Here is a 12,732-nt window from a genome sequence, read left to right on the forward strand (position 1 = left end):
CAGGCCTCCTACTGCTTGAGCCTCTCCTCTAGTGCATTTTATTCTGATTATTTAGGAGATGGGGGTCTCACAAATTATTTGGCTGGGCTGGCCTTGAAACACGATACTCCTTATTTCAGCCTCCAAATACCTAGGATTATAGGCCTTAGCAACTGATGCTAGGCTAGTAATTATCCTTTCTTTCTTTCTTTCTTTCTTTTTTTTTTTTTTTTGCAGTACAGGGGTTTTAACTCCAGACCTTGCTGGGCAGGTGCTCTATCACTTGAGCCACACCCCACGATTATTCTAATCTTTGCTATTACTTCCTCCTCTTTTTCCCTTTGGAAACTCCCTGGGGTGAGTCCCTTATGTAGCAAAGGGGACAAGGAAGGTCAAACCTCGTGCAGGTCTTTCCTGCCCCAAGGGTAGGAGCAGGCCTAACAAGAACGCCCCTCCCCCACCTCGCTGCCCTGAAGGTGGAGCCAAGCAGTGCTCTTCCAATAGGGCGCGGGAACCAAAGAGGCGCGCCTTTGCTTTGGGACTGGAGGCCAATGAGAAGCGACGTCGGAGTGAAGGGGGCCGGGGCGTAGGGACCGGCCTCCCCCTCCTCCACCGTGGGTTTTAATTTCGCTTGCAGGCTGTCTTCCCAAGCGCGCGCTGGGTTTGGGGCTTCTGCGTGTGGACGATGGCGCTCTGCTGGGGCATCGTGTCAGCCGGCCTCATCGCCAGCGACTTCGTGACTGCGCTGAGCACGCTGCCTCGCTCCGAGCACCAGGTCCCCCCTCCCTCCGGATTCCTGGCGGAAGCAAGGGAGAGGGGATCCCAGGGCATCCCGGCCGCAAACATCTATTTCCCTGCTCTGTCCTTGGGGTTTGCGAGGGTCTAGAATTAGTCACTGTTTTTCTAAGTTCTACCCCATGACCCAAAGCCCAGCCCCTGTCTTCTCTCCATGCCCGACTTGGACGATGCAATCTCTCCCTACCCCGGAATCTTCCCCCATCACCTGTCTCCCATGCACCCGTCCCGGGGTCCGCACCTGCCCCGGGGTCCGCACCTGCCCCGGCTGCGGAGTCTGACCTGCTGCTCCTCTAGGTAGTGGCAGTGGCGGCCCGCGATCTGAGCCGGGCGAAGGAGTTTGCACGGAAACACGACATCCCCAAGGCATACGGCTCCTATGAGGAGTTGGCCAAGGACCCCAACGTGGGTGAGTGGCGAGCGTGGTGGGGACAGTGGCTCCCCCTGTCCCCGACCCCGCGAAGGGTCTCCGGTGTGGGCCGACCCCTTTGGGCTTCTGGTAAGACCTGCTCAGTATTAAATCGCGCTTAGCCTCCGCGGGAACGAAGAGGCTCAACTTTCTAAAGACGCCAAAGAACGCTGGCGAGGGTTTGAAACGACTCTGTGCCCGGCGTCACTGCCTGTAGTCCCAGCTATTCCGGAGGCTGATGCAGGATTACTTGAGCCCAGGAGTTTGGGATCAGCCTGGGCAAGACAGCTAGACCTTATCTCTAACAAGAACAAAAAAAGATGGGGCGGGGGTGAGGAGGGGACGGGGATTATCTTGTGGCTTAGACGTCCTGTGACCTGGAGAGGTCTGGGATCAAGTGGCAAGGCAGTAGTGGACATAGCCTGGCTCCTCACTTAGGCTGCGGGCTTATTTTCCTCTTTTGCTTGTCTTTCCTCAGTTTCCTCATCTGTAAATCGGGCAAAACAATAGTTTCTATCTGTCCATGGTGGTTGGAATACTTAGTGTTTTCATATCATTTTTGGAAGGCGGAGAATAGAACGTTGGCAGAGAATTGTTACAAGTGACTGTTTTGTTTTGTTTTTGAGACGGTCTTACAATGAGGTCCAGGCTGATCTCCAACACGGGATCTTCCGTCCTCCACCTCCAGGGTGCTGGGATTACAGCCGTGTCCCACCGCGTGGGGCTAGTTCCCCCTAGCGGTAGACTAGGGTGTGACTCACCTCTTCACTCCTGGACGCTGGGGGCGGGGCCCGCAGGCGTGGGTGGGTGGGGCCTCAGGAGTGGGGTGGGCGGGGCTTCTGACCTCTTGGCTTCCTTCCTCACCACTAGAGGTGGCCTACATTGGCACGCAGCACCCCCAGCACAAAGCCACGGTGCTTCTCTGCCTGGCAGCCGGCAAGGCTGTCCTGTGCGAGAAGCCCATGGGCGTGACCGCCGCCGAAGTTCGCGAGATGGTTGCGGAAGCCCGATCGCGAGGCCTCTTCCTTATGGAGGTGAGGCTGGAGGGGCCGTTCTAACATCCACCTCTGCTTACTATGCTTTCCAGTGGCCATGTTTGGGCGAACACAAGGAAAGAGTTTGCCAACAGCCAAGATGGTCACCATGGTCAGTGTATTTGCCAGGATAGAGTTGAGTTTTCTGGCAACCTCTATGGAAACCACCAATTGGAATAGGCTGATGACCTGAGACAAGTTTGTTGGGGCAGGAAGATTTGTTTAGAAAGCCAGCAAACCAAAGATGGAGGCTGTCGCCAACAAAGACCATCTTGCCTCAGGGTTGCAGGCACAAGGCTTCTGTAGGGAGTTGTGGGAAGGCACAGCTGACATGCCCCAGCCAGGGCAGCTACAAATTTTGGGTGGTCTACTTTTCTGATGTGCTGGGCTGTTGTATTTGTAGGTCATTGGATGTTCCAGGTTCTGTAAATCTAAAAACCTACCAATTAGAAAGTCTTCTAGGCACCCCAGTGGCTCACGCCTGTAATCCAAACTGCTTGGGAAACTGAGATATGGATGATCAAGGTTCAAGGCCAGCCCAGGAAAATAGTTCTCAAGACCCCATTTCCAAAAATAACCACAGCAAAATGGACTGGAGGTGTGGTTGAAGTGGTAGAGCACCTGCTTTGCAAGTATGAAGCTATGAGTCCCAACCCCCAAAATCCTTGTCCCACCAAAAACCAAACCAAACCAAAAAAAAACAAAAAAACAAAGGCATATTCCCCTAGAGAATACTGGAAGATAGGGAAAGGGAGGACAAGGAAGATAACATATGCTGAAGAACCATTTTCTTTTTTTGGTACTGGGATTTGAACTCAGGGCCTCATACTTGCTAGGCAGGCACTCTTATTGCTTGAGCCACTCCACCAGCTCACAGACATCATCTTGATCAGTTGATAGAACACAGAGGCCCCAACCTAGGCAGTATGAATCTGACCTTGAATAGGTTAAGAATTATGGATTGAAAGAGAACTCTAGACATCACTTTGCTACTTCGTGTGTGACCTGGGGCAAGTAATTTGAACCTACTCAGCATTCTTTTCTCATCAATGAAGTATAGACACTGATGGCCACTGGCAGGGATGCTGGGGTTCATAATGCAGAAATACGTACATAATGTCTGGACCACAGCTGCAACCCATAACTGGGATGTGCTGTTAGGTAAGGAGAAAAACCGCAGGGTAGTGAGCAGTTCCAGGAGAGAGAAGCATCCCCCTCGGGCCAGGTAGAGCAGGGACTATAGGGAGAAGACTGTGTGTATTAGCTTGCTGCAGCTGCTGTCACAAAGTACTGTGGTTTAAACAACAGAAATGTATTTTCTTTTTGGTTGGGACTGGAATTTGAACTCAGGACTTTACATTTACCAAGCAGGCACTCTACCACTTGAGCCATGTCTCCAGTTCATTTTGCTCTGGTTATTTTAGATATAGGGTCTCTAAAACTATTTGCTGAGGCTGGTCTTGAATTTCAATCCCCCTGATCTCAGCCACCCAAGTAGGTGGGAGTATATGCATAAGCTTCTGGCGCCTGGTCTAACTTCTACTTAGAGGACAGTAGTCATATTGGATTAGGGTCCACCCTAATGGTATTGTGTTATGGTAATTACATCTCTTAGGAATCGTATCTCCATAGCATGCAGTGGTGCACCTGTGGACCCTGATGCTCAGGAATCTAAGTGCAGAAGGATCCCTTGGATCCAAGAGTTTGAGATCAGCATGGACAATGTAATGAGACCCCATATCAAAAATACAAAACAGCTTGTGGTGGTACATGCCTGTAGTCCCAGCTACTGGGGAGGCAAAGGATTAAGGTTAGAGGCCAGCCTGAGCAAAGTTAGTGAGAGACTGTGTCTCAAAACTAAAAGCAAAAGGACTGGAGGTGTAACTTAAGTGGTAGAGGGCTTCCTAGCCAGATCAAGACCACTGAATTCTTCCCCAGTGCTGCAAAAAACAAGCAAATAAACAAAACCCACTGGAGGACCAGGCCTACAGGCTCACAACTGTAATCCAAGCTTCATAGGATGGGGAGATTGGAGGATCCCTGACTGTGACCAGACTGGACAAAAAGTTAGTGAGACCCCCATCTGAACAAGTCATGCATGGTGGTTAATGCTTATAATCTCAGCTAAGCAGGAAGCAAAGATAGGAGGAGCACCATTTGGCTCAGCACAAAAGCAGGAGACCCCATCTGAAAAATAAAACAGAAATAGCTGGAACATGGGTAATGCACTTGTCTAGCAAGCAGGAGAAGGCCTATACGTCTAAAAACAAACAAAACCCAAACAAGATCTCTACCCTATCACCTAATCCAGTCCCCTTTGTAGGTCCTTAAGACTCTAATGGATGAATGGGACAGGAAGGGGAACACAGGTAAACCCAAGGAGACTGGGGTGGTGGTCCCTGTGAGGAAGGACAAGGCTGAGAGAGACAAGGGCAAGAGGGACCCAAATGGGGACTAGCACTCTGTGGAAGACAGGAGGGAGGTGGGTACTTTGCAGACTGGGAAGTAGTGGGCACCCCAGGAGGGAGAACAGGGCAATTCACTCCTGACCCTTCCTTCCCTTGCTGTGTCCTGTCTTTTCCCCTCTGTGGTCTACAGGCCATCTGGACCCGATTTTTTCCTGCTATGGAGGCTCTGAAGTCAGTTTTGGCCCAGGGAACTGTGGGAGAGCTTCGAGTGGCCCGGGCAGAATTTGGGCTTAAATTGACCAACGTTCCCCGGGCCATAGATGCAGCCCAGGCTGGCGGCAGCCTGCTGGACCTTGGCGTCTACTGTGTCCAGTTCATCTCCATGGTCTTTGGCAGGCAGAGGCCGGAGAAGATTTCAGCTGTGGGAAGATTCTATGAAACAGGTACCCCTGCGCTGGCTTGGCCCACCCCTGAGCCAAGAACCTATCTCCCAGCCCATGAGAATCAAGGCAGAACTTCCCAGAGGAAGTCAGGGAGGATCAGAGATCAGAGTCAAGAGCACAAATAGGCTGTGTGTTGAGACTTTACTATGTGAGACTCAGTGTCTCTGAGTCTTAATTACTTGGGTAAAATGTCAATAATAGGAGTTAATGAGGTAACTGTTTAGGTAAATGGTCAGTATTTAAGAAATATAAACAAGTCAGGCACTGGTGGCTCACACCTGTAATCTCAGCTACTTAGGAGACTGAGATCGGGAGGATCCCAGTTCAAGGCCAGCCAGGGTAAATAGTGCTTGAGACCCTTGCCAAAATAACCAGAGCAGGGTGAATCTGGTGGAAATGTTACGTACTCATGTATGAAAATGGAAAAATGAGACCTGTTGACACTATTCTAAGAAGCAGGGGAGAGAGCAGGAGGATCCCAGTTTGAGGCCAGCTCTGGCAAATAGTTCACAAGACGCTATCTCCAAAATAACCAGAGCAAAATGCACTAGAAGTGTGGCTCAAGTGGTAGAGCGCCTGCTTTGCAAGTGTGAGGCCCTGAATTTAAACCCCAGTACTGCCAAAAAATAAAAATAAGAAGAGGGGCAGGCAGAATAAAGGAGAATGATGGAAGGGGTGAATTTTAACTTATATTGTAAGCATTTTGTACGTGTCACCATAGACCCACAGTACAACAGTATTATGACAAATTAAAATTTAAAAAAGACCAGCAAAATGAACTGAAAGTATGGTTAAAGCAGCAGACAGCCTGTTTTGCAAGGGTGAAGCCCTGAGTTCAAACCCCAGTCCTACCAAAAATAAAAAATAAAATAATACTAATTTTAAAAGAACAAAAACCAAAGGGCTGGCAGAGTACCTTCCTTGCAAGCATGAGACCCTGAGTTCAAACTCCAGTACAGCCAAAAAGAACAAAAAAGAAAAAGAAAACATGCAGGAGTCATTTATGAGATTTCAATTCTTGGGGTTGACCAGTAGGGCTGGACTCAGCTAGGGTGGTTCATCTGCTGATTTCCTGCCCAGAACTGCAGTCAGCTCACTGTTGGCTGTGACTGGTTGGTCCAGGATGACCTCATGTCATCCTTGAAGGTGGTAGGCTTGGAAGCCTTGGTTCTCCTCCCCATGGCCTCTGCAGCTGGCTACCTTGGACTTATTCACATTGTAGTCTCAGAACTCCAATGCAGCCAGAGAGGGGAGGCCCAGAAGGCAGGCATTTGCAAAGCCTCTGCTCACACCCTGTTTGGCAGCTCAGATTTCAGAGTTGGGTACAAAGACCATCTGTTCTTGATAGTCTGGAACTCACTATGTAGCTTAGGCTGGCCTCAAACTCAAGATCCTCCTGTCTCATCCCCCTAAGAGCTGGGATAACAAGTGTTCACCCACCATGCTGGGTTCTTTTTTTAAAAATAAGATTATTAATGCATATTAATTGTAATTTTCTTTTGATTAGACTGGGGTTTGAATTCAGGGCTTGTGCTTGGCGAAGCAGGCACTCTACAGCTGGATCCACCCCTCCAGTCCATTTTGCTCTGATTGTATTTGGAGATGGTTTCTTGATAACTATTTGCCTAGGGTTGGCCTCGAACTGCAATCCTCCTAATCCTCAGCCTCCTAAAGTAGTGATGAGTATAGGCATGAGCCACTGGTGTCCAACTTGTTGTACGTATTAAGTGGGTCTCAATGTGACACTTACATTCATCGAAGGACTTTGTTCTTTTTCATTTCCACTTAAGAGGGGAAGTCTCTGGACAAAGTTCCACAGACAGAATTTGAGGTTCATGCAGTCCAACCTCAGAGACTTTGCCCTGTCCTGACCTATCACTTCCTTCAATCAGGTGTGGATGACACTGTCAGCGTGCTGTTTGAGTTCCCAGGAGGGCTCCATGCCAGCTTCACCTGCAGTATCTCTGCTGAGCTCTCCAACACAGCCTCTGTGACTGGTACCAAGGGCAGGGCTCAGGTGAGACATGACAGATCCAGAGTCCAGAGTCATAGTCCTCAGTAGTTGGAGATGGGTGATTGTTGAGACCCGAGCTGGATATGAGCTAAAGCAGCCATTTTTTCGCCCCATTGCTAAGTAGTCCGTCTTCCTTAAACGACTGAGCCAAGGGTTGGGATTTGGGTCTCAGAAGTCTCCTGAGAGTGAACCTATCAAGTATCCTTAGGCCTGAAGAAAAACTAGTTTTGTTTGTTTGTTTTTTGTGATGCTGGGGATTGAATCCAGGACCTTGTGCATGCTAGATAAATGCTCTACCACCGAGTTACGTCCCCCAGATTTTTTTTTTCTTTTTTTTGGCAGCACTAGGATTTGAACTCAGGGCCTCATACTTGCTAGCAGGCACTATTACCACTTGAGCCACTCTCCCAAGCTCTTTTTGTGATGGTTTATTTTTAGATTGGTCTCCTGAACTTTTTGCTTGGGGCTGGCTTCAAACCAGGATCCTCCTGATCTCTGCTTCCTGAGTAGCTAGGATTACAGGCCTGAGCCATCGGCGCCTGACTCTCCAGACTTTTTTTTGTTTTTCAGTACTGGGGCTTGAACTCAGGGCCGACAACTGGAGCCACTCCACCAACCCTTTATTGTGATGGATTTTTTTTGAGATAAGATCTCCCAAACTGTTTTCCTAGGCTGGCTTCGAATCTTGATCCTCCTGGTCTCTGCCTCCCAAATGACGTGAACTACCGGTGTCCGGCTTCTCCCGGTTTTTTTTTTTTTTTTTTTGAGACAGGGTCCCACTGTGTAGCCCAGGCTTACCTTGAACTCTCCACCCTCCAGCCTCAGCTTCCCAAGTGCTCAGAATTACAGAGGTGAACTTGACCAATTCTTTTTTTGGTTGGTTTCAGTACTGGAGATGGAACCCAGAGTCTCAAGCATGTTAAACATATGCCCTGCTGGACTGGAGTTGTGGCTCAAGCAGTAGAGCGCCTGCTTTGCAAGCATGAAGCTCTGAGTTCAAACCCCAGTCTCAACAACAGCAACAAAAATAAAAAAATAAATCTGTAAAAAAAAAAAAAAAAGCATATTCTCTGCCTCTGAGCTCTGAGTTACATCCGCAGCTCCAAGGAACTTATCAGCCATTCTTAGAGGGCAGTGTGACCTTTGGAACTGCTTCCAGGGTAGGGTCTCAGTGTTTGCCAAGGTCAGTTGTTGTGATGGGCTTCCTGGCACCCTATTGCTAGAAAGAAATCCGATTCTTGGACTGGGAGTGTAGCTCAGTGGCAGAGATTAGTGTGCATAAGACCCCAGGTTTCATCCTCAGCCCTTCAAAAAAAAAAGAAAAGAAAAGAAAAGAAAAAGTAAAAAACAAAAAAGGAAGTGGAGAAAAAGACGAAAGGAAGAGAAAGAAAGAAAGAAATATCCTATTCATAGCATCCAGACCACAGAAGAATTTGAACCTTGTCCTGTTTTTGTTTGTTTGTTTTTGTGTGACTGGGGTTTGAACTCATTTGCAAAGCAGGCACTCTACCGCTTGAGCCACTCCTCCACAATAACCATTTTGCTCTGGTTATTTGCAGATGAAGTCTCAAGAACTATTTGTTCCCGCTGGCCTCTAACCTCAATCTTCCTGATCTCAGCCTCCCAAAGTAGTTGGGATTACAGGTGCTGGAGCCACCAGCGCCTGGCTATTATCTTGGTTTTGAGACAGGATCTCACTACCTTTACCTGGACTTGACCTTGAATGCGAGATCCTCCTGTCTCTGCCTGCTGAGAGGCTGTGATTACAGGAGTGAGCCACTAGCGCCCTGCTTAGAGCCACTTTTTATCTCCCTCAGATTCAGAAGTCCTGGTGCCCAACAGAGCTGGTGGTGAATGGTGAACATAAAGAGTTCCCCTTGCCCCAGGTTCCAAACAAGGAGTTCAATTTTCATAACTCGATGGGCATTACTTATGAGGCCAAGCACGTCCGAGAGTGTCTGCAGAAGGGTAAGGATGTGGATGGAGCACATCGGAGGTTGAGGGACCAGGTGTAGAAGGGGGATGTTAGGCCCCATGTGGGCCCAGCCTCCTCAGATGCTCGAGTATTTACCACTACATTTCCCACAATGTCACGGGGCACACATCAATCTAAACCATGTATACTTAGATCACAGGGGATTCTGGGAAATGTAGTTCTGTTCTCTCCGGATCGGTAAGAGGGGTCCCTAATTGTTCTCTCTACCACGTCCCTCAGGCCTGAAGGAAAGTCCTGTGATTCCTCTGGCAGAAAGTGAGCTTCTGGCTGACATCCTTGAGGAGGTGAAGAAGATCATTGAAGTCAAGACAAATAAATAAATAGTTTCCATAAAGACCTCTGATGATGGTGGTGTTTGGCCAGGCGCTGGATGCTACCAGCACGGGGCCACTGGAGCATCATTTGGGTAGAATGGTGGGGAGAAGGGGAGGAAGGTGTGTGAGAACCACGTTTCTCATGAGCTTCTGGGTAGACACACCCATGGTTTCTTGTCATGGCCTCTCTAGGGTTTGGTCTTCATTGTCTTGGAGTGATTTTGCAAAACAGCCTGATTTCTCCTCTTGGAAATTATTCTTTCTGGCTTCTTACCATTCTCCCTGCCTGTAACTGCCTGTCCTCAGATTTCCATGTGTCTGTCAGGAAATCCAAAGTGTCCTGTATAAAAAAATAGAACGTAGCTGAGTAAAGCCCTCAGGGCAAGCTGGTGTCAGCCCAGGGTCTGACTTCTGCCATCCCTTTCACCTTCTTTGGTTTTGTTGTCATGGACTCTGGTTAAGGGTAGGTGTGAGCAACAGAGCGAAGACTGTGACTTGGCAGGCAACAACAGTACATGAGTAGTGGGTGCCTCTCTACACTCTCCTCCGGCCTCTTTCTGCCTTTGTCTCCTTATCAGTAAAACAGAGATACTAACTAGTGCTAACTATTACTTCCTCTCTGGTAAGGATTTAGTGCACTGGTGTCTTAATTCATTCAGGCTGCTATTAAAAAATACAGTTTTCAGCATACTTTTTTTTTTTTTTTTTTTTTTTTTTTTTTTTGCAGTATTGGGGTTGGAATTCAGGACTTAGACCTTGAGCCATTCCACCAGCCCTTTTTTGTGATGGGTGTTTTTTTCGAAATAGGTTCTCAAGAACTATTTGCCTGGGTTGGCTTTGAACTGTGATTCTCCTGATCTCTGCCTCCAGAGTAGCAGGGATTACAGGTGTGAGCCACTGGCACTGGGCTAAATTTTTTTTTTTTTTTTGGCAGTGCTGGGGTTTGAACTCAGGGCTTCACACTTGCTTGGCAGGTGCTCTAACACTTAAGCCAGTCCACCAGCCTTGCAATGGTTTGACTTAATTTTTTTTTTTACTTTATAATGGTACAAAAGCAACACAGGGTACTTTGAAGTTTAAATTTGGAGCTCATCTTCTCTCAGGATGCTGGACAGTGGTGGTGACCACAGTTCAGCCAGCCCTGCCATCAAATGGGACGCCACCAGGACTTTACAGTGTGCTGTGTGGCTAAGCCATGATATTTAGCATGCAAGGCACATTTCCCACTTACGATGAGTCTATCAGGATGTGACCACAAGGCAAGAGAGACCAGGGAAAATGCCGCAAGGGAAATAGCAGCCAAGAATTCAGAAGTAAAATTGTGTTAATCAGTAGCTTGATTATTACTGTTGTCATTACTAGGGTTTCAACTCAGGGCCTAATGCTTGCTAGGCAGGCACTTGAGCCACTCCACCAATCTGACTAGCTTGGTTAAAAGCATGTCGGCACTACTTTCTTTGCTGTAAAGCTTCACACTTCCTCACTGAGCTGTAGTCCACTTACCCAAATAATTATTTTACTATGCTTCTTACTGAGCGGGGATATCTTAAAGAATGATCTTGGAGCCGGGCACCGGTGACTCACACCTTAATCCTAGCTACTTGGGAGGTTGAGATTGAGAGGATCAAGCTTCAAATAGTTTGTGACGCCCCATCCCCAGAGCAAAATGGGCTGGAGGCATGGCTCAAGTGGTAGAGCGCCTGCCTAGCAAGTGTGACACCCCGAGTTTAATCCCCAGTGTTGCCAAAATCCAACCAACCAAACGAATACCTTGTAACAACAAGCAGAGCCAGTGTGACAACTGCTCAGAACACGGAGCATTTATCTGAAGGAATGTAGGTGCAACCCTCTGGCCTGCTTTAGGACATAAACATTACAGTCATGACATTAGAGGGCTCAGTTCATACCCACACTTTGTCTATGACTTTGCTTTCTGGTTTCTTTGCCAGTCCTTACCTTGCCTCGTGTCTCAGCCTAAAATTCTTGTCTGTGATCAGAAACAACTACCTCAGGCCAAACTGGGGTCCCCTTTTTCTTGAGGACCTCCTTGAGAATGGCATCAACCCCTGGTGACACTATGAATGGGACTGGGTAAGAAAGCCCTTCACCAAGTGACACACTTGTCAAGCTGAAGACCTGAGTGTGCCCAGGACAACTGCTGTGCAACTTGGACAGGTCTCTTTCCCTCTCTGGGCCTCAGTGTCCTCATCTGTAAATAGGCATATAATCTATCTATTGCTGTCTGACAAATTGATCTGAAACTCAACTGGTCAGAGCACTCAGTTGTTGAGTGTCACAAATTCATGGGTGGCTGGCTCAGGGTCTCTGTCTCAGGTCCATCATAATGTCAGTCAGGTCACCTGAAGGCTTGCCTGGGTGGGGGATCTGCTTTCAGCATGGCTCTGTCACATGGCTAGAGGATTTGGTTCCTCCTCACATGTATGTCCTCTGAGGATGACTGCTTCAATGAACTTACAACATGGCAGCTGAGTTTCCCTGCAGGTAGTGCTTAGAGAGAGAGAAAGGTGGGGTGGTGTGGCTTCTGCAAGCCAACACTGTGTCACTTCCACAATATCTTACTGGTCACATTGGTCAGCCCTATTCAGTTTGGGCAGGGACTACACAGGGGTATCAATACATGGAGAGGATCTTGGATCTTGGATGTGGTCTCTGTTCTTTTGACATAGTATCTCTATTATTGTAAACAGCTTGGGTTGACCAGATGCCAGTGGTTCACAACTGTAATCCTAGCTACCTGGGAGGCTGAGATTGGGAGGACAATTTGAGGCCAGCCGGGGCAAACAGTTTGTGAGATTCCCATCTCCAAAATAACCAGAGCAAAATGGACTAGAGGTGTGGCTCAAGTGGTAGAGCACCTGCTTTGCAAGTGTGAGGCCCTGAGTTCAAACCCACTCCCATCAAAAACAAAAACCCAGCTTGGAGTTCAGTGTTGGTTAGAACTGTGCTGTTCAAAGGTCTATGGCTGAGAGGGAGGCTACCTGCCTAGGCTGGAATCGCAGACACAGATAAGGCCAATTGCAAAGTTCACAGAAAACACTGTTTCTTTCCAGGACATGCTTTGTTCCTTACTGAGAAACTTTGTTCTTTAAAATCATAAACTATCCATCAAAATGAAACATCTCACTGTAGCCTGGAGTGTGAAAGTCACTGGATACAGAGTAGCAGCAACCGTGATGTCCAACTTGGGAGCAGAGCACTGGATGTGCATTGTGGACACAATATTCAAATGGGTGGTCTTCCTGTACTTCTCAAGGATACAGGACCCTGACTCTTCAAAACTGGGACTTGATGTTGACTTGTCACCTAAACACCACCCTTC

At 48.1% G+C, this 12,732-nt stretch overlaps 1 protein-coding gene across 1 annotated transcript; it reads left to right on the forward strand.

Moving 5' to 3' along the window:
• Window positions 1–570: 570 nt before the first annotated feature.
• On the forward strand, window positions 571–9,414 carry Dhdh (dihydrodiol dehydrogenase). Its single transcript, XM_020158055.2, has 7 exons — window positions 571–754; window positions 1,072–1,183; window positions 2,054–2,217; window positions 4,816–5,068; window positions 6,961–7,085; window positions 8,900–9,050; window positions 9,298–9,414. Exons 1-7 carry the CDS (start codon window positions 665–667, stop codon window positions 9,396–9,398), a joined length of 996 nt encoding a protein of 331 aa, XP_020013644.2. The 5' UTR covers window positions 571–664; the 3' UTR covers window positions 9,399–9,414.
• Window positions 9,415–12,732: the final 3,318 nt, after the last annotated feature.

The sequence above is a fragment of the Castor canadensis genome, chromosome 16 (genome assembly GCF_047511655.1).
Source record: "Castor canadensis chromosome 16, mCasCan1.hap1v2, whole genome shotgun sequence".
NCBI classification, from domain to species: Eukaryota; Metazoa; Chordata; class Mammalia; order Rodentia; family Castoridae; genus Castor; species Castor canadensis.